At 45.3% G+C, this 22,282-nt stretch overlaps 1 protein-coding gene across 4 annotated transcripts in view; it reads left to right on the forward strand.

The window, feature by feature from the left end:
• The window catches only part of STAT6 (signal transducer and activator of transcription 6), a 56,964-nt gene that overhangs the window by 18,187 nt on the left and 16,495 nt on the right, over positions 1-22,282 (forward strand). For 2 of the 4 annotated variants that reach the window (XM_083428234.1, XM_083428233.1), the window contains exons 2-11: positions 9,560-9,690; positions 11,591-11,729; positions 12,528-12,608; positions 12,839-12,977; positions 14,547-14,599; positions 15,475-15,632; positions 16,670-16,789; positions 17,762-17,947; positions 19,059-19,146; positions 20,979-21,101. In XM_083428234.1, the coding sequence (XP_083284360.1) occupies positions 9,560-9,690; positions 11,591-11,729; positions 12,528-12,608; positions 12,839-12,977; positions 14,547-14,599; positions 15,475-15,632; positions 16,670-16,789; positions 17,762-17,947; positions 19,059-19,146; positions 20,979-21,101 (1,218 nt within the window). Of the gene's footprint in view, positions 1-178; positions 202-4,810; positions 5,901-9,559; positions 9,691-11,590; positions 11,730-12,527; positions 12,609-12,838; positions 12,978-14,546; positions 14,600-15,474; positions 15,633-16,669; positions 16,790-17,761; positions 17,948-19,058; positions 19,147-20,978; positions 21,102-22,282 lie in introns of those variants that run through there. The other 2 variants (XM_083428236.1, XM_083428235.1) reach the window with 2 other exon arrangements.

Below are 22,282 nucleotides of genomic sequence, written 5' to 3' on the forward strand. Positions count from 1 at the left end.
GCCCAATGCTTGGCTACTCTGCCACATTGACGTAATATAAATATATTATTGATATAGCTTCATCTTGAGCTGCTTTCTTGATTCATTAACACTTTTTTCGTTGTTGTGTGTGTGGTGGTTTTGTGCCATGGTAACCTCAAGATTCACACTTGAAGCATAGACCTGGGAGGAAGAGGAGAATCATTAGCAAGTGGGTTTTAAGTAAGTTGAGTCTAAATACATCAGAAAAGCTTTCTAAAAATAACTAAGAAGCACGACAGATTCTTAAATCTACTTTGGGTTGTTTGAAAAGAACTCTGCTTAACTCTCATGGGAAGGCTTGTTTTTGGAAAACATGAGGAAGGGCACGTCGGCAAGATAATTTTAACATAGAACAGCTATAACATCACGATGTGACTCAAGTCAGGGGCTATTTGTGGGTGAAGTGTATAGAGCCTAATCTGGGCTAGGGAGGTGTGTGTGTGCAATTCGGATGCACAGCATTTGCCAAGTGACAACTTTCCACAGTGTACATTTAACTGATCAGCAAATGGATTATCTCTGAGCAAAACTCGATGTTAGGAGGAAATGCTTGAGCATGTCTCCCAGTGGAAGTTCTAAAGCTGAAAAGGCATCTGTGGGAGGCTGTCAGGTTGAGCAGAAGACATCAGGGGTGGTGCGCTTAGGGTGGCCATGAGTCCTGCTTTACAAAGGGCACTTCTCTTTTTGAAGGGCTGCCAGAAAGCTCCCCTCCCCATTCCCAAACTGCCTACCAGGACTGGAAAAGGATTTTGCCATTCCTCTTTTGGATTTCTGATGAAATGCAGAAGGGTGGCAAGGAAGTCCTTCGCCACTTGGCAGGATGACTGCTTTATTTATAGGAGTATAAACCACCAACTCATAGAAAAATATGGTGGAGGGCATCCTCATCAAACTAAAACATCATTCAAATTTATAAAATGCAGGAAATTTGTTCACTGGATATGCCCAGTGGAGTAGACGTGCATCTTGGGTTTCAGTGCAGGGGTTGGTTTTTGGAAGTGGGGGAACCTATATCAACTGTGGAAACTCTAGGCTCAACATAGTCAAATGCCGGGCTTGTTATTTTTCTTGAGTCCTCTGAAAACCTTTTGACTTCCCTGCCATAAACCATCAGTCCCTCCACCCACATCCCTAAGGAATTGGCTCTGGCATACTTCATCAGCTTTCTTTTCCTGATTTGGGTGGAGCTTCGCCTTGCCCTACCTGCACTTTGACCTTTTTCTTTAATCATGCAAACTCAGTCCCTTTAAAAGCAGGTGCACCTGCACCCAGTTGGCAATTGACAGTAGAGGAGGTCTGGTGGAGCTGGTCTGCCACATCAAAGCCAATGGAGTGAGCTCTGCTACCCAGCCATCCCACTGCACACTTCACAGTTGATGTCTGTGTCCCTATCCAGCCACAGACCCACATAAGTCTGTGCAGGACAAGTATCTCTCATGCAAAAAGCCATGGGGAGGGAATGCTTAACCCTTCCCCTTCTGAGATTCTCCTCCCAAATGGGTCCAGAACCCTAAAGCAGCTTATGCAGGGAGGTTTAGGGGGAAATGGGTAGGGAGGGAAGTCGGAGATGGAGAGCCTTCCCCTGCTGGTTGCTGAACTTCAACTCCCATCATCCCTGACCGTTGGCTATACTTGCTGGCATTGATAGTCCAGCAACAACTGGAGGGCCAAAGGTTCCCCAGTTCTGGGTTAAGTATTTCCTTCTTCCGCTCCTTGTGTTCCGCAGCCCATTGCGGCACAGGGTTGCAGTGTAACATGGAATTTGCAATCCTTGGTATTTCCTTACAAGTCTTGTTTTCTTTTCTTACTTATTTGTATCCCATCTTTTCCATCATGGGACCCAAGGTGGCATGTATGTGGTGCTCAGGCCCAGGCGCTGGGTGACCAGACCCAGAACTGCTTAGTTTCAGCAAGGTGCTAGCTTCATAGAATTGTAGAGTTGGAAGGAATCTTAACTAAAGCATCCATGGCAGATGGCAATAATAATAATAATAATAATAATAATAATAATAATAATAATATTTATTTATTTATACATACATACATACATACTTACATACCCTGCCCATCTGGCTGAGTTTCCCCAGCCACTCTGGGCGGCTTCCAATCAAGTGTTAAAAACAATACAGCATCCAACTCTTGCTTAAAAACCTCCAATGAAGGAAAGTCCACCATCTTCCGTGGGAGTCTGTCCACTGTGGAACAGCTCTTACCATTAAAAAGTTCTTCAAGATGTTTAGTCGCAATCTCCTTTCCATTGGTTCGGGTTCTAGCAGGAGAAAACAAGTGTGCTCCATCTTCCATGTGACAGCCCTCGAGATATTTGAATATGACTATCATATCTCCTCTCAGTCTCCTCTTTTCCAGGCTAAACATACCCAGCTCTTTCAACTGTTCCTCATAAAGCTTGGTTGCCAGACCCTGGATCATCTTGGTTGCCCTCCTCTGCACACTTTCCAGTTTATTAATATCCTCCTTTATCTGTGATGCCCACAACTGGACACTGTACTCCAGGTGTGGTCTGACCAAGGCAGAATAGAGTGGTGCTATGACTTCCTTTGATCAGGACACTGTACTTACGTTCATAGAATCATAGAATCATAGAATCATAGAGTTGGAAGAGACCACAAGGGCCATCGAGTCCAACCCCCTGCCAAGCAGGAAACACCATCAGAGCACTCCTGACATATGGTTGTCAAGCCTCTGCTTAAAGACCTCCAAAGAAGGAGACTCCACCACACTCCTTGGCAGCAAATTCCACTGTCGAACAGCTCTTACTGTCAGGAAGTTCTTCCTAATGTTTAGGTGGAATCTTCTTTCTTGTAGTTTGTATCCATTGCTCCGTGTCCGCTTCTCTGGAGCAGCAGAAAACAACCTTTCTCCCTCCTCTATGTGACATCCTTTTATATATTTGAACATGGCTATCATATCCCCCCTTAACCTCCTCTTCTCCAGGCTAAACATGCCCAGCTCCCTTAGCCGTTCCTCATAAGGCATCGTTTCCAGGCCTTTGACCATTTTGGTTGCCCTCCTCTGGACACGTTCCAGTTTGTCAGTGTCCTTCTTGAACTGTGGTGCCCAGAACTGGACACAGTACTCCAGGTGAGGTCTGACCAGAGCAGAATACAGTGGCACTATAACTTCCCTTGATCTAGATGCTATACTCCTATTGATGCAGCCCAGAATTGCATTGGCTTTTTTAGCTGCCGCGTCACACTGTGGGCTCATGTCAAGTTTGTGGTCAACCAAGACTCCTAGATCCTTTTCACATGTACTGCTCTCAAGCCAGGTGTCACCCATCTTGTATTTGTGCCTCTCATTTTTTTTGCCCAAGTGCATTACTTTACATTTCTCCCTGTTAAAATTCATCTTGTTTCTTTTGGCCCAGTTCTCTAATCTGTCAAGGTCATTTTGAAGTGTGATCCTGTCCTCTGGGGTGTTAGCCACCCCTCCCAGTTTGGTGTCATCTGCAGATTTGATCAGGATGCCCTTGAGTCCATCATCCAAGTCGTTGATAAAGATGTTGAATAAGACCGGGCCCAAGACAGAACCCTGTGGCACCCCACTAGTCACTCTTCTCCAGGATGAAGAGGAACCATTGATGAGCACCCTTTGGGTCCGGTCAGTCAGCCAGTTACAAATCCACTGAGTGGTAGCATAGTCAAGACCACATTTTACCAGCTTCTTTACAAGAATATCATGGGGCACCTTGTCAAATGCCTTGCTGAAATCAAGGTAGGCTACATCCACTGCGTTCCCTTCATCTACCAGGCTTGTAATTCTGTCAAAAAACGAGATCAGGTTAGTCTGACATGACTTATTTTTCAGAAATCCATGCTGACTATTGGTGATCACAGCATTCCTTTCTAGGTGCTCACAGATTGTTTGCTTGATGATCTGCTCCAGAATCTTCCCTGGTATTGATGTCAGACTGACTGGGCGGTAATTATTTGGGTCCTCTCTTTTCCCCTTTTTGAAAATAGGGACAACATTTGCCCTCCTCCAGTCTGCTGGGACTTCGCCTGTTCTCCAGGAATTCTCAAAGATGATTGCCAGTGGTTCTGAGATCACATCTGCCAGTTCTTTTAATACTCTTGGATGCAGTTCATCTGGCCCTGGAGACTTGAATACATCTAAACTAGCCAAGTATTCTTGTACTATCTCCTTAGTTATTCTGGGCTGTGTTTTCTCTAATGAATCATTTGCTCCAAATTCTTCAGGTCGGGCATTGTTTTCTTTATCGGAGAAGACTGAGGCAAAGAAGGCATTGAGGAGTTCAGCCCTTTCTGTGTCCCCTGTTTGCATTTCACCATCTTCTCCTCTGAGTGACCCCACTGTTTCTTTGTTCTTCCTTTTGCTACGAACATACCCATAAAAGCCTTTTTTGTTGCTTTTAACCTCTCTAGCAAGCCTGAGTTCATTCTGTGCTTTAGCTTTTCTGACTTTGTGTCTACACATGCTGGCTATTTGTTTGAATTCCTCTTTGGTGGTTTCCCCCCTTTTCCATTTTTTGTACACATCCTTTTTTAATCTTAACTCAGTTAAAAGTTCTTTAGATAGATGCAGCCCAGCTTTATTTGCCATTTCACCACACTGTTGGCTTGTGTTAAACTTGTGGTCTATTAAGAACCCTAGATCCTTTTCTAGCTCCTGTGCCTTTAGACCAGATGCTAAGATCAGTATGTCCCTCTTTCCATGATTTTTGGGAACAGCTTGGCTAGTTCCTGAGCCAATTGAAGCAATTGGCGGTGGAGGGAGAAGCTTCTCCAGGGTGGGAACTAGGTGGGGTTTCGGAGTGGCACAGTGTGCTGGATTAGATGGGCCTTTGGCCTGATCCAGCAGGGCTCTTCTTATGCTCAGAGCAAAGGAGGCAAGAGATGAGGCAAGGCAGTGCAATAAGCTATTCAGACTGGAGAGTTACAGAGGTTTATGTAGATAGGGTTGCCATGTAGCCTGCAAATGTTGTGGTTTCTTTGTCCACTTCCCCCCCCCCCCATGCCCCGTCTGCTTCCTGTTGTGTGACACTTGCTCACTGCAGCAGCTGAGGGAGGAGTAGGGTGGAAGTGGGTGGGGGAGAGGTGCAGATGACAAGACCGGAGGAGGAACAGACTTCGCTGCGTTGCTTTCCTGATGCATTTGGGGGATTTAAATGTACAGGACAGATCTCTCTGGATTCTAGGCTTATAACCTTGTATGTATGAGTGAGTAGCATGGTGCAAGTCACCTGACATCCTAACCCAGAAGAAAATAACCCTAGATTCTCCTTTTTCTGTCTTACTATATTGGGGCTGAAGGAGTGGGGTACTGATACCTGTTTTCCTTAGCCCTTTACCTCATGTACAGAGTCTACACTTAACACTTAACTATTCATCCTCTTAAAGTCTTGATTCCTAGTTTGTTAGTCCTCCCCCCACCCCACCCCCCGCTTAGAGTTTCTAGTGGGCTAAAGCAGGACATCTAAGAGATCTGCTACAGGACAGTAACAGTAGCTTTTATTTTACAGTATTTTAATTTATTTTATTATTTGCTCCCCTAGGCAAGGGTGTGCAACAGGCTCAGAGGAGGACGGTGGGGCAGGAGAGACTATTGCTGCATCCTGTTTTGCTGGTACTGATCTGTTAAATCTCCAGATTACAACCTGGCAGCTCTACTGTAGTTTTTCTTCTTGTTTACACTGGGAAAAGCTGCTCCCTGCTCCATAGAGAGAAACAAAAAACTGCTTTAGTGCTAAGCTTCTTTCCAGGAGTACTGAATTGTTTGGTTAGGTGTCTTTCCAGGAGTTATTCGTGCTCCTTTCCAAGAGCTGCAGTGTGAGCTTGAATGCTCTTCAGCTGAGGGATGGTGTGGAACTTTGCCTACTGATGTACATAATTTGAGAGGTGAATGTCCACTGTGGAATCCAGCTTGCCGTGTTTTGTTTAGATGTGCAGTCTTCTCTCTTAGATCCAGCTTCAGGGAAACCAGCTTTTTCCAGCTGTGCATATAGGGATGCTGGGGATTCAGTTCAGTTCACATTTTAATACAAAATTCCCTCATCTGCACTTTCTGGAACATTGTGCAAAGTGCAACTCAGTTATCCTTAAAATGTTGCACTTGTCTGAATTTGTGATGCAGTTCTCCAGCCAAGGAATGTGTCCAAAAATGCATATGGTAATGTGCATATGCCTAGGACCCACATCCCTACGGGACCACCTCTCCTGGTCTGCCCCGCGGAGGACCTTAAGGTCCACAAATGACAACTTTTTGGAGGTCCCAAGTCGCAAGGTGGTTGGATTGGTCTCAACTAGGGCCAGGGCCTTTTCAGCACTGGCCCCAACTTGGTGGAACGCTCTGTCACAAGAGACTAGGTCCCTGCGGGACTTGACAGCTTTCCACAGGGGCTGCAAGACAGAGCTGTTCTGCCTGGCCTTTGGTTTGGACTCAGTCTGACCCTTATGTTTCCCTCCCCTTACGGTTTTGATCTATGGGCTACTTTTAAAATGAGACTGCATTTTAAATTGGTCTTTCCCCCCCTATTATGTTTATTGCAATTTTACTGGTGTTATCTGCCCTGAGCCCGGGGAGGGTGGGGTATAAATAAAATTTTACTGTTATTATTGTTATTATTGTTGTTTTTGTTATTTATTGATTATTATTATTAATAATGGGTGCATAAAAATGCATATGTTAGTGAAAATAATATACAAAACTGCATTGCATATGGAGAATTACTTGCAAAAATGTGTATATTGGAGAAAATTGTATACAGAAGTATGTGTATCAGAGAAATAAACAATATAATGCTGATGAGTTCTCATGAGCTTTTTAAAAAAATGCAAACTGATGTGGAAGTGCGGAGAACTCCATTTAAGATTGGAACAATTAAAAAAGCTGAAATTGACAGATTTGTCCACACCCTGGTGCAGAAAACGAGCTGATTGTAAACTTCATGATATCATTAACTCACCCCAGAGACCACAAACAGCAGCAGTTTTTCATCATTTTAAAAATGAATTCCCAGTCATTCGGACTCTGCTGGGCAACAGCACGGCACAAAGGGCCTCAGCAGCAGATCTCAGTGCAGGATAATATATGGGGAGGTGCTTCTTCAGATAACCGGATCCTAAGTTATTTAGGGCTTTACACATTGGCACCTTGAATTGGGCTCAGTGCCTTGAACCTGGCACCTTGAACCTGGTACAGTTGTGTGGATTTGCTGTGCTTTGTTCATCAGCTTTCTGCAGGGCATCCAACACCCCACCCCACCCCTGTCCATATCATCCTGGATTTTTCCTGTGGTTCCTCCTCTTTTTTTAGATCACAGACAAATGGAAGAATAGCATCATCTGTGCAAGTGTAAATGCCTTTAGCACTACTCATGCCTTTTTTTAAAGGTGAGGTTTTGACGTGGGCAGTGGCCTGTTCAGAAAGTGAACTCATCATAGCTCAACACAAATTCGGTATTACATTTTGGGGGTTTCCACTTGATAACTGTTGTTTGGTTTCTTTAACCTGTCTTTTAATTATTTCTATAATGCTTTTCTGGCATATATATATATATATATATACACACACACACACACACACACACACACACACATAGATACACAGACACACACACAGAGTACTATAACGCCATCACACTATAGCACTATTGTGCATTATATAGCATTATAAAACTATAGCAACATAATAATTTAACATTAACCCAGTATGGTGTTATAGTGTTATACTATATGCGGGAAAGTAATAATTATCTTTAATTATCTTTTAAGATAATTAAAAGATTGATAAAACTCTTCATGGTTGTTTTTTTTAATCAAACTAAGTTTTACTCAGAGTAGACCCACAAAAATTAATGGATCTAAGTTAGTCATGCTCATTCAATTCAGTTGGTCTCCTCTGCGTTAGACTAGCATTGTGTACAGCCTTCAAGGAGGTTATAAAATGGCTCTTAGAAGGGAAAAGGGTTAGAGTGAAGTTAACTGGATAAAAAATAGTTGAAAACCTACTAAGGCATGTATGCAGCATTATTATTATTATTATTATTATTATTACAATATTATTATTATTATTATTATTATTATTTTCAGTCTGAGCTATTGAAGAACTTCTAAGGAGAGGGAAAGGATGACATTCCACTTCTATTACTGCCAAGTGTTATAAACTGGACAGATTTGTTTTTCCAACTAGAAAATTTACAGACTTTGGTGATATTGTTAGTGAGTCCATAAAACATCCCTTGGACTTTGCACTGGATTTGTAAACTGATCCATTTTTAAACACAGAGTCAGTCACCTTTTCATAATAAGTGTCCTTTTCCCAAAGTAGTTCAGATTACAGTTTACATAAATGCGTTGATACCGTGAGACAGAAATAAACTAAAGGGACTCATAGACGTATTTAAAAACAGCTTAGGGATTATCCGCATCTCTGTTTGTCCCTTTGCTTTCCTCTGAGAAAACCCGCAGTTTAGCAACAGCGTTTTCAACAGATTACCTTTAGCTCCGATTTAGCCCTTGAGTGGCTTTTCTGGAGGAAAGGGGCAAGGCAAAAGCAAAACCAGTCATCCCGTGCCTAGAAAGCAGAGAGCCGCTGGAAAACTTGGCCCCGGGCTTTCCAGGCATGAGACAAGCAGAAATGTGGACCAGCCCTTAGTTACAATAGGACAGGGCAGGGGCTTACCAAGAGGTTGGCCAGGTTGGCCCCCGCCAACAGTGCAGGTCCGGGGGTGCACAAAAACCACACCCCTCCTCTTTGGCTTGGAGTGGCTAGAAGGGCGCAAGGGATGGGGGGGGCACCATCTAGCTCCTTACTAAGGGCACAAGGGAGCCCAGGTGTACCTCTGCTGCTGGGTAAACTAATGCAAGAAGGTTTTCACCAGCTGCATAAGCGCATGCGCATGAAGGACTTAGGCAGGCCTTTGTGGGGAAGGAATTCCACAGGATGGGTGCTGTCAGCAGCAATGGTTGTAGCCTGTGTCCTTCCTAGCAGTCAACAGATAGGTTACCTTTGCTGCTATTCTGAGGAACTTGCTTTCAAGAGAAATTTACCAGACTGCCTTCCTTTTTTATTCATCAGAACTGGTATTATTATTATCATCATCATCATCATCATCATCATCATCATTATTCCAGAAAGCTTTGCAGTGAGCTGGCAATCTTGGAATATTTTACAAGCATCTTATTAAAAGATGATCTCAGCTCACTTCTAAAGCAGATGCTTTGCAGACAGGAAGCCTGATATCCAATCTGTCCATTTCCAGTTAAAGAGAATTAGGAAGCAAGAAACCTTCTCTTCCTGAGACCTTAGAGAACTGCTGCTAGTTAAAAGTAGAAAGTGCTGAGACAGATGGACTGACATCTCAGGTATAAGTCAGCCTCCCGTGTTCCTATTGTGGATATAAACACTGTCATAGATGGTCTATGGGGGGGGGGGACGCGTGATGTTGGGGAAAGAGGACCTTTTTTAGCAGTAAACAATACATTCTCAGATTGGCCAGTGTGACGTAGCTTCTCTTGAGTGTGGTGACAGCCAACTTCTACTTTTCCCACTGCAGATGACGAATTCCAAGATGTCCCTGTGGAGCCTTGTCTCTGACATGCCTCCAGAGCTATTCAGTGGCCTCTTTGAAGAATTTCCTCGAAGCCTGCGATGCCTACTGGGGGATTGGTTAGAAAACCAGCCTTGGTAAGTCTACAGAGGAGCATTGTTCGAAAACAGCTTTGTTTTCTCCAGACAAACTCCCAGCACTGCTATTCATTCCCTCATCTCATCCCGCACAGCTGTTCTTCAGATACAGATTAAAGTGAAGACGTGTCCTTGTAGGGCTTTCCCTCTTTGCAGTTTATTATTTTATTTATTTATAGAAATATTTGTATACTGCTGTGTCATAAAAATATATCATAGTGTTTTACAACAATATAAAAACATAAAACCAGTTGTTTTACCATCAGTGAATTAACTCAGGGTAGGATGTTGCAATGTGATGTCATCCCTGTACCATCATCACATTTCAGGTCATAACACAGGAGTTAGGTCAGTTTTCTTAAAGAAGCTTTCCCCAACCTAGTAGCCTCCTGATCTTGTTGGACTCCCAACTCCCATTGGCTGCAGTCAGCATGGACAGTAGTCAGGGATGATGGGAGTTGTAGTCCCCATCTGGAAGTCTGGGGAAGTCTACTGAAATGGCTCTTCAGCTGCACAAGAACATTATGCAGGTCCAGCTTCTCCAGACCCGCTCCTTTGGCCAGCAGACAAAGGCTGTAATGCTATACAGGTTTACCTAAGAGCAAGTCCCACTGAACTGAAGGGGGAGGGCTTCTTTCTTCTAAAATATTTTAAATTGATTTTCAGAACAAATAACAGTTATAAAGCAACTGCAAGCAGAACAACAAAGTGCAGTACTCCAGTTCCAAAAAACATACATTGTAAAACTTTTTATAAAAGAATGGTAATGGTTTATTGAATTTTTACAGATAAATTGTAAACAGATAAGAACATTGGCAGGATTATTGTAATAACCTGCAGTTTCATAAGAGTATATATTTAAAGAAGATGAATAAATGAGCAAATTAAACTACCGTATTTTGAATATGCAGAAGATATTAAGAGTAAATTTAAGGAACCACAGAAAGAGGGGGAAGGAATTTAAGTTTTGAAATGTCATAATGCTTGTAAAATTAGTGAAATGTATAAACCTAAAAAGTATAATTTTTTTTAAAAAAAACACCCCAAAAACATGCATTATCAAAATTACATTCCTGTAAACAAAAAAAGCAGTCATTTTAGCTCCCCGTTGTACATCACCCTCCCTCATAGGTGGACTGTTAGGTCCAGAACCTCTCCCCACAGATACATGTGATGCTGGAGGAAGGCCCAAATAACATGTTCATTTTTACATAACTGAAAAAGGAAACCACACTTTTTTCATACTGGTCCTTTTTTGAGTGGGATTTACTTCAGAGTAGACAGGTATAGGCATACTGTTAGTGTTGTGTAGCCTTAGGCTGTGTACACATCATACATTTCCCTTGGAAATGAGGACCTGACAGGAATAATACTACTTGAGCCTAAAGAGGGAAATAATGGGGGTTGTTTTGTTTTTCTCATTGATTTTATTATTTACTTTGTGGTGTTCTGTATTTTTATGTTGTGAACCACCCTGAGATCTTCAGATGAAGGATGGTATACAAATTTACATAATTGATTAATAATTTTGAGGACATTTAAAGAATCCTAGGACCCTCACAAAGCCACAATTCCCAGCACCCTTAACAAACTACAGTTCCCAGGATTCTTTGGGGGAAGCCATGTGGTTTATTAGGTGTGTACAGAGCCTCAGAGAGTTGTTCTTTCTCCAGTGGCTGGCTGTGTAGGAATGCCTTTGGCAAAAAACAAAAACTCTTCATGTTTTGTTGCTTGAGAGAAATGGGGCCTATTAGGTGATGTGGTGGCTTGGACAAAATTTTGAAAAGGAAGGAGTGGGTGGATTTGGCTGTGGAATAATGACCTACAAGTCTCCAATTCTCCTTCTCTCTTTCTCATCCTCTCCCCCTCCTGCTTGCCCCAACTATCCTGGTCTCCTCAGGGAATTCATCAACAGCTCAGACACCTTCTGTGCTGTTCTTGCTGACCGGCTCCTGTCTGCCATGGTGGAGAGACTGCAAGACCTAGCCAACAAAAACTGCCAGACTGGCCCAATGCTTCAGGTCATTGCCAATATCGAGGTATGTAGGAGACTGATGTCTGCTGAAAAAGGCCCGCGCTGGAGAGGGGCAGATCAAAACAGGGCCTTCCGCTCTGCCAATTTTATCCTGTTACGTTACCTTCTTGTCCCTTTTTGTGGACAACGCAGCAGTTTGTTATACTGGAACACCTAATGAAGGTGTGTTTTTCAAAACTTTAGGAAAGCTAGCCTTTGGTAACTTAGGAACAGGGTGGATTTGATGACTGAAAAGGATTGCTGTCTTAGGATTGCTGGATACCTCCCCAAGCAACCTCCCCCTCATGGGGGAAGGAAAGGTAAACCCACTGAAATAAATGAGCCTAACTTAGCCATTTTAGTGGGTCTGCTCTGAGCATGACTAGCATTGGATACAACCCTTCGCCAATTATGTGCTAAGTTTCCAGACTTTTTGAGAGCCAGTTTCTTAGGCAAGGTGTGACATAATAAACAATGGTGGGCTTACAGCTTGCAGTATGGGTTCACTTTGGGGGACCCACCCCAGCTTGTTGCCTCCGAGTGCCCTTCCTTCCCAGGGTCACTCAGGGAGTGCTGGAGAACCTGTGGCCTTCCATCCAGATGTTGCTCTACTCCAGCTCCCTTTAGCCTCTGTCAGCTTGCCCAACAGCCAGGGATGATGGGAGTTGTAGTCCAACAACATCTATAAGGCCGCAGGTTCCCCATTCTTGTCTACACAGCAATTTCAGTCCATTCTTGTGATGGGGATAAACCATGGGACAACTTCACAGGTGGCTTGAGGCACAGGCATTAACAACATTTGTCTTCTTCCCAATAATTCTAGAATAGATACCGGAGAGAGCCACTGCAGTTGGTGGGGGCTATAAAAAGAATCTTAGAGGGAGAGCAAGCAGCAGCCCAACAGGTAAGAGGAATGGCCAATGTGTGGCGGCTGGAACTTTCTTTCTTTTACATCTGGGCCCTCAGGCTGAGCCTCTTCTGATGGCTTGTGGCCACTGTTTTGTAGGATCACTGCAGCTTCACTGCCCAGTTTACCCTAGTTCTTCAGCATGTCACGAAGCAATAGCTATTTAGCTATTAAATATGTAGAAGATGGAAGCAGGAAGTGCCACGTCTCACTTTTGCTTCTTATAGTTTCAGAATGTGGCCCTCTTCATCCAACGCCAACGGGAAGAATTGAGGTTTATATTCAGTCTGCAGAAGCTGCAATACAGAGTGCAGGAGATCCAGGCGCTCCGGGAGAGCTTGAATCAGATGAACGGCAACGCAAGAGGTGAGGAGGTAGAGATGAACGCTGCCAGGTTTGAGGGTGCACAGGGACAGGTGCCTTCTTCCCCCATCACCTCACTTTGGCCACCCTCTTCTTCTCTCCCCCTGATGCCTCCCCCTCACTGCTCCAGTGCCCTCATAGGCCCCACAACCCCAAAGGTTGGCTGAGCAAACTTGCCACTCTTGCATTGGGGCCAGAAATGGCTTACCTTAAAATGGCAGTTGTTCCATCCTAATGCTGCTGGCTTTCTGTGCTGTATGGGAACACCCTGGGATGCAAAGAGTCCTGGACTTGATCACTATACAGTGGTACCTCGGGTTACAGATGCTTCAGGTTACAGACTCCGCTAACCCAGAAATAGTCCCTTGGGTTAAGAACTTTGCTTCAGGATGAGAACAGAAATCGTGCGGCGGCAGCGGGAGGCCCCATTAGCTAAAGTGGTACCTCAGGTTAAGAACAGTTTCAGATTAAGAATGGACCTCCAGAATGAATTAAGTTCTTAACCCGAGGTACCACTGTAGTCAGTCTTAATGTCACAATTGTAGAGATAAAACTGTTGAGAGGTGTGGAAGGATGGCATGGATGGGCAATGCTGATTTTGATTTCTTACTCCCCCTTCACCATAAGGTTACATGCAGTTTTAAAATAGAACAGTAAAAAGAGATTTAAACAAATTACTGAAGATCCTAGACACTGATAGGGTTTCAGAGAGAGGCTTCCCTTTCTAGCTGTGCTTGCTTGACCACAAAATTCACCAGATCATCTTTTGTGACAAGGTTTGCTACCCTTTCAACCTGTATGAAATCAAGGAGCTTATTGTGAAAAAAATTTATTGGCATCCATCTGTCTCCGGAGACAATGGAAGAGTGCAACTTCAGGGGCCAAGTCAAACTGTTGGGAGGTTACAGAGCCTACTGTGGCTGTAGAGACCAATACGGGAGGGACACGTTTTGTTGCAGCTGGGGCAGAGGAAAGCATCAGGTTTCGCTCTTACAGGTGCACCGTGGGGTTTCTTCTCTCTGCTCTCCTCTCAGCAGCCATTCCTCCCCTGGTCACTGCTGCCTGTCTCCAGGCCCTGTGATCATCTGTGAACAAATATAATACTGGCTATCAAACAATACCACATTATTTTAGATTATTAAATATATAGAGAGAGTACAGGGCACAATTGTTGAGCAGTAATCATAGCTCCTAGTTAGGGAATTAGCGTGGGTTTTTTGGTCAGTATGGAGATAGCAAGCAAAATTCCAATATAATTAGATTTCTGCAAAATATATCTCATGATGCTTTTTGCTGACCTGCACAAGCCTTTCCCTGCCACAAAGGTATATTTTTGAAACAGAATGTAATTCTGAACCTCATCATGCACCCACACATTTTTCTGCTTGCCCAGCAGAAAACTGCTACGCTTTGCCCACAGAGTATTAGGAACAGGACGTTGCTGGGCAGAGCAATCATATATGCCGGTTATGCTGGGGGAAGGGAGTAAGTCCTTGCCTTGTCCTTCTGTGATAACTTAACTTAGGCCTGAAGTTCTTATGCAGACGCTAATCATGATTTTATGGTCTTCAGTTCCTTTGCAGCTGAACCTGCAATTTTCACCCCAGGAGAACCTGCAAGAAAGTGTGAGTAACCCATTCATGATGGTGGTCCATTCATTCTGCAGACACCATTCTTGTTTGATGAATGGATTTTGTTTCAAAGATTTATATCTTTCCATCACCTAGATTGGGGAGAAGGAACTTGTGGCCCTTCATAAGAAGTGAGCCACAGGAGTACTTTGCCATGGAAGTCATGGGCTGCACACTGCCTTGTCACATGGCGCAGGGAGGAGCGAGGCCAAAATTTGATGCCCCCTCCATCATTCACACAGCCTTCCCAAAGCTGGCTAAGTGAGGTGCCAGGCTTTGGGAAGAAGGCATGAGGCTCTGGCAAGGTCCTAGAGTCCTCCCATCTCCTTCCCCAAGCTGGGAAAATGCTAAGTAGGCTTTGGGAAGGACCGGGAAGCCTCTGGGACCCTGTCAGAGCGCCCACTCCTCCTTCCCAAAGCCCAGCTGAGGAAGAGGAGTCAAATGTTGCTGAGAGCCTCCCAAAAAGGTTTCAGTGGCCGCATGCAGCCCTTTGGGCCACGCCCTAAACCACCTTGATTTAACCCCTGGACACACAACATGCAAACAGATTGGTGCCGAATCATTTACTTATTTATATCCCTCCTTTTAGGATACAGGTCCTGTGAAGGTGACAAGTAACTTTCAGATACATTATTTAAAGCCACAATAAAGGATACCATCATACCATAAGTCACCAGGACTCAGGGCAGTTGGTGGCAGATGGCTCTGTGGTTGGGGGAAGTAGTCTACTGGGAACACACTCCAAGATCTTTTTTGCCTGGTTCCCTTTCTCTGAGACCACCACCCTCTTCTGTGGCACATCTGATTTATGCCTCAACAGCATTTGTTGTCTTCTTCATGCCTACCAACCTATTTGTCTCTTGTTTCAGTCTCTCCAAAATCTTCAAAATCTGTTCCTGAAAACAGCTAATGAACTAGAAGGTGCAAAGAAAATGGTGCTGATGAGACTTATGATCTGGAAGAGGCAGCAACAGCTGGCTGGGAATGGAACTCCCTTTGATGAGGACTTGGCTCCACTCCAGAAAAGGTGAGTAGTGCAGGGAGAGCTTAGTTAGTGCATAGCTTCATTTGGGGAACTACTATTTTGGCACTGTTGGGAGTTTCTTCCAACTCAGGTTGCAAAGCCAGTCATATGGTTAGTGCTGATGGTGAGGAAGCTCGAGGTCTAAATGTGCCTATGGCCCTTTCGTGCTGCTTAAACAAACCCCTAAGATATAAAAGGGGCAAAGCAATCTCCCTTGTTGGACCAGTCTGTGTCCAGACGAGCCTGGTATGTAGTTGTTGTGTTCTAAATTATTTTTACACCATATGCAGGACTGTGTATGTCCTGTGGCTAGAGCAAAGCAGTCACAAGTGCTAGAAATGTACGTGTGTGAGCCTTAAAAGAAAAGTTCTGACACTCCAGAGGATGAATTCCTCACCTAGTACCACGCTGCATACTCCCACAAAAATTGCAGCATCCCGCAAACATGCAGCCCTGCCTAAACACTGCAACTATACATATAGCCAGAAAAGCCCTTGTCTGGACCCTTGCTGATCAACTTGGATGTTTCTCTAACCCTCGGGTCCCCAGAACTAAATGCATCCCTCCAGGCCTCTCTGTCTGGCCTCTGGAATTTGCCTCAGGTCACTCCCAAATCTCCTCCAGCCACACTCCTCACTGGGCCTCCTTTGCCCCTCAGATATCTTTGCCTGGCTGGAATGTGCCCTTGAACTCCAATCATGCTTCTTACTTGTCTGACGAGGGGTGTTGGAGTGTATGTAGAACACTAGCCCACTGTACAAAGTTAAAATTCATTGCTCCACCCACTTTTGTCTCTGGTCCTTCCCACGACCGGCATGTGGCCCCCAGAAGGGAATGTGGCCCTCAACCTGTGGCTACCCCTGCTTTAACCTTTTGATAGGCTTAAAGGCAGGGACAGTGTTGCCGATTGGTGTGAAGGTGACTGCAGCACCTTTTTGTCCAGTCTGTTCGGTTCTTAAAGCTTGTGTAATCTTGGAGTTGTTGTGGGATTTTGGTTGGTGGCAGGGAAATTAACCCTCACCTGGTGTGTTTCCTGGCAGATTTGAAAGCCTGGTGGACATTTGCTTCCAGCTCCGCCTGCAGTTGGTAGCCTCTGAAATTGAGCTGAGCTCTGAGCTTCAGGAACGTCTGGATAATGTATTTAGTTCCCTCGTCAAAAAGTAAGGAGAATCTCTGCCAGAAGCACCAAGGTCATAGATCTGAAGAGAATCAGAAGAGCACTGAGAGCAATTGCCTGCCCCCCACCCACATACCCTCATCTCAAAGATTGGCTTTCCCCTTACCAATTCCCAACAAGTTAAACAACGCAGCGTATGGTCACATCCACACAATGCATTTAAAGCACAAGGCGTCCCTCAAAGAATCCTGGGAATTCTGGTTTGTTAAGGTGCTGGGATTTGTAGCTGTGTGAGAGTTAAACTACAGTCCCCAAGATTAACGGAATTTCGATTTCCAGAGTGGTTTAACAACCAGTCCCTCTTTACAGGGAACTCTAGGAATTGTAACTTTACAACACCTCACAGCACCCTTAACAAACTACAGCTCTCAGAATTCTTTGGGGGAAGCCCTGACCATCTAAAATGCTGTCATAGTGCTTTAGGTGTATGATGTGGATGTGGCCTCAATGTAAATGTGGAATAACTGTTGCTGCCTCCTGGAGACTGGGACAGGACTCTTCAGATAAGTCCTTTCAGCCTTGAGATCTGTGCTTCCACCATTTTCTCCTCATTCCTCTTCCCCATCACTGCCATTTAAACGCTACCCTTGGGTCTCCATACATTTGCCAGCAGAATTTAGTTTTAAAGAAGGGCTGCTTTGCGGGGGTGGAGAGTTGCAGGCTGCTCACACCAAGGTAGGCTACTGGCAAGTCCATTGCCACAGCCATGACATTCCTCCATAAATCACTCTTGTCTCTGTGCTGACAACTGGGGAAAGACGGATTGGTCCTACTCTAGGGGCTAGTTTTCTCCCTGGAGCCTTCAGTTGCTGATTCTTCCTTTAGATCCATGTTTTCTGTCCATCTTACTGACTGGGGAGCAGGGAGAATGATGAGGCTGACTGCAGCAGGGCTAATAGCCAATCCTTCTCACTGCTCCCTGGCTCTCTGACCACTGCTTATGTCTCCCCCTCAGCTCATTCCTGGTGGACAAACAGCCCTTACAAGTTCTGAAGACCCAAACCAAATTTCAAGCCACCACACGCTTCCTGCTGGGCCCACAGCTGCTGAAGTCTCCACACTCCTTCACGGTCACCGCTGACATTGTGACAGAGAAACAGGCACGGGAGCTGGCTACTAGCCACCTGGAGACTGTCCTCAGGTGAGCAGAACCCTTGCAGCTGAACACGCCACTCTCCCTGTTGCTTTATTTCTCGGTTTTAGCAACGTTTTGAGGTTTTGAATACTAGGCTCAGCAAAGAGGTCTGATTGCCCTTTTGAACAAACGTCTTTCCCAAGGTGAATCTGACATATTCTAGAGTGGAGATAGAAGACAAGAGACATGGTGAGCCATTCTAGGGGAGGCATTTCAGTTAAAACAATCCTGCCAGACTTTCTGCCCCTGACTCCCCCCCTCCCCGACTTACTCCGTTCTGTGTCTGCCATATTCTGAAGTCCTATTTCTGAGCATCAGTGGGGAGAACCCTCTGCATCAGCATCAGGAAATATTTGCAAAACCTCCCCCATAGCTCCTAAAGGACTTCTAGGGCGAGAGTTCACTGAGCAGGCTTATATCTAGTGGTGCTTCCACATTGCAGGGGCCCTTCACCACAAAGGGTTCCTGAGGGTTGCAAGCAGAGCCATCTTTCCCATTGGTCTTAGTGGTTCATCACGCCCAGGCGCTGGCCTCTCAGGGATGCCCCAGCGAGTGGGGGAGCTGTGTCGCTTTGCCGGTGGTCTCACCTTTCCCTGCAGGCCCGCCAGCTGCGCCCCGCCAACTATATGGCTGGTGGGTGTGTAGCTTCCTTCCCAAGTCTCCGCAGGAGGAGACCTATCCCCGCAGAGGCTTAGGATGGAGGCCTCTGCATCTGCTAAAGACGGCTCTGCTCCCCTTCGTTGTCCTCCTTCTGCTTCCTGGCAAAAGGCGGCGCACAGCCTTCCTGGGACGCTGGAGAGCATGTCCGCCAGCACGTTTTCCTGCTTGATCGCCACCATGCCAGGGATCGGGGCGGTGGGGGAGGCAGAGGACATTTTTCACGGGCCCCTCCCTTGTTTTGGAGTTGGGTGGTGTGGGTTTGTGGGATAGCGATTCCACAGAAAGCAAAGCTCTCGGTCACCTTTATTACATTTGTTGGTCTGATTCCAAGATCAGATTGTGGTTTCATGGAAGTCACTCTGAAAATGTTGCTTTTCGCCTGATACACCCACAATTATTAACCCCTGGCTCAGAATGGAAGTACATAACTCGTGCACTTTCTCTTTTTCGGTTTCAGTGAAAACACTGGAGAAATTCAGAACAACACAGCACCTCTGGAGACAAATGCAACAAGCAATGCCTGCTGTGCTCTCTTTAAGAATATGGTAACTACAGCAGTGTGTGTGTGTGTGTGTGTGTGTGTGTGTGCGTGTGCATACATTTGAATGCTTGCGATGGGAGGAGGAGAAACCACTGGTGCCATTTGGCCTCCTGAGCCATTTAGGATCATCCTGCTCACATGTAGGACCCTGGCAGAGACACATGCCCGACTGGCATGTTCTCTCCCTCTTGGTCGTTTGTTCGAGAGCTTCAAAAGCTTTCTTCAGCCCGAACATCACAGCGACTGATACCAAGAAGTATCAGCACACTTAGGGATCCTGTAGAGTGTTAGCGGTTCATGTAACAAACTCAGTAGCACGGCATTTTGGCTACTCTGTTCACATATAATACACTTGGAGCGTTCTGACTTAGCTCCTTCATCTTTCACATCAGACAGCAAAGAGAAAGAACAAAGGACAATAGTCCCACTTCACAGAACACAGTAATACAAAACTTCCTGTCTCCGTCACTTCCACTATGTGGGGTGAAAACATACACCATAATGTGATAGAAAACAATCCCATGACTGCAAGCACAGAGCAAGAATCCTAACAGAGCCTCCCTCACAAGTTGGTGCTTCTCCCCTAGGTTGTATGTTTGGGAGAAAGCTGCTTTGAGACTTTATACCTGACTCTGGATAATTTTGTTTGTACAGTTGTACCTTGTAGGTTGGAACAGAATCTGTTCCAGAAGTCCATTCGACTTCCAAAATGTTTGAAAACCAAATCGTGATTTCTGATTGGCTGCAGGAAGTTCCTGCAGCCAATCAGAAGCCGCGGAAGCCCTGTTGAACGTTCAGGTTCCAAAAGAACGTTCACAAACTCAAACAATCACTTCTGGGTTTGCCACGTTTGGGAGCCAAAATGTCCGAGTTCCAGGGCATTTGACGACCAAAGTATGACTGTATGTTATACATACCCTACAGAAACCATAAATTGGCTTATGAAGATATCTCTAAAGCAATCTTCCGTCCAGGCCTTGAGCAGACTGCATCACACACACAGAGTTTTAGAATTGTCACAGCATTGTGTGCCTTCAAACCATTAACTGGGATTGCATAGCTTTGGGTGGGGTGAGGAACCTGCGGCTCTCCAGCTCCCATCAGCCCCCAGCCAGAATGGCCAACAGTCAGGGATGGTGGGAGTGTAATCTGACAGCATCTGGAGGGCCACAAGCCCATTGCCGATGCTCTAAGGCTGAGAACCTGGCATGTGCAGCAGACACCTGCAGCAGGATGGGATGGCGAAGTTATGAGATGATAGCAATAGGCTGCTCCATTTCAGATTGCAGGGGAAGAATATTTTTCCACTAAAAAAAATATTAAAATACTTGCTTCAAGAAGAAAATTGGCACAGCAGGGAGAAAAGTTCTAGCTAAATCCTTGCCATTCTGTGCTAGTTTTCTTTTTCTTTTTACTGATTGTATTGCACATATACATAAATCAAAATGCAAAACTTAAAACGAAAAAAAGAAAATACAAAAACTCTGTGCTAGTTTTCTACTTATAGGGAGTATTTAAAAAGGGCAGATTCCTATATTCTGAAGTAAGGCACTCTGATCTTCCATGTCAGAACTGTACTTCCCCATTTTGTCCTTGTTCTTCTGTGTGTTTAGATGTAGCTGTAGACTCTAGTCTCTGAATTTGGACTCTGTGAACAACTGGACCACTGTAGCTTCATGATTCAAGGTGGCTGTTGGATCAGAAACAGATAAAAAGGAGGCTGAAGTATGGAGTAGAACTTCCCCAAGCAGTAGCTGAAGTTGTTACTTTGACCCCACAACATTTGTGACGGTTTCTAGGTTAGCCAGGTGTGATTTTGCCTTTCTCTTCCTTCAGCTCCTAAAGAAGATCAAGCGCTGTGACCGCAAGAGCACCGAGTCTGTGACCGAAGAGAAGTGCGCTATCCTCTTCAGTGCCAGTGTTAGCCTTGGTCCCAACAAAACCATCTTCCGCCTGCAGGTAACAGCCCTACTGCTTAGGTTTATCTCATTACTTAAGAGCCAGTGTGGTGTAGTGGTTAAGAGCGGTAGACTCGTAATCTGGGGAACCGGGTTCGATTCCCCGCTCCTCCACATGCAGCTGCTGGGTGACCCTGGGCTAGTCACATTTCTTTGAAGTCTCTCAGCCCCACTCACCTCACAGAGTGTCTGTTGTGGGGGAGGAAGGGAAAGGAGAATGTTAGCCACTTTGAGACTCCTTCGGGTAGGGATATCAAATCCAAAGCTCTGCCTGAAAGCGGGATATCAAATCCAAACTACTACTACTTATTTGGCTTGCAGATTGTGGCCTGTTGGTGATTTTGTTGCTGGAAGGGCACAAATGGATTCCACAGAGGCTCCAGGGATGACCCACTTCCTAAGTCTCAACAGACTGTTCTTCATGGTAGACATGAAGCCCCAATCCCGCCCAACCAAGGTGGCCTTGGTGGAAATGTTGAAACCCCCCAAAACTACAGCCTGGGCCTTTTTTAATACCACCTCCAAGCCTGCCCAGTTGCCTCAGGCAGGTATGGAAAGAAAGGTTAGGCGTGTCCTTGCACATCTTTGCTGCTCCCCCTCCAGCTGTGGATAGGAGCTGTCACCATCTCAGCCATCCCCTGCGGGGAAAGATCTCTCCACCACCTCAGAACCAGATCATGGAACGAGCTGTAAAGGCCCCCAGGAAGCGCACCACTGGTTGCATCCTGAGCTTCTCACCCACAGCCACTGCCTGGAATGAGTGGGGCACTATGGCCTCTCCCCCCCCCCCCATGCCATCTTCAGTGTGCCAGGGCTTCCCCAGGCTGCCTCCAGTCTGGTGGTGTAGGGAGGGCCGCCATTTTCTGTTTTGCCTCAAGTGGCAAAATGTCTTGGGCCAGCCCTGTGTGGGAGGCAATTTCAGATAAGCTGAGGGAGCTGTGGGCAGCAATAGTTTTCTTGAAAATCTTTTAAATAAATCTGTAATGAGTCCCACATCTGGATTATACTACTAGATAGCTCAGTTTCAGGTATCTGGGAAAGGAAAAGTGTTACTCCTTTTCCTCCTCCCTCCTGAAGCCAACTCTATATATATTACACACACACACACCTCATGTTCCACTTAAACAGGAGCACTCCCATTAGGGACTTGGGGATACAGTGCAACATTTTGTTGCAGGTCAC

Source organism: Podarcis tiliguerta (assembly GCF_965153285.1).
Source record: "Podarcis tiliguerta genome assembly, chromosome: 2".
NCBI classification, from domain to species: Eukaryota; Metazoa; Chordata; class Lepidosauria; order Squamata; family Lacertidae; genus Podarcis; species Podarcis tiliguerta.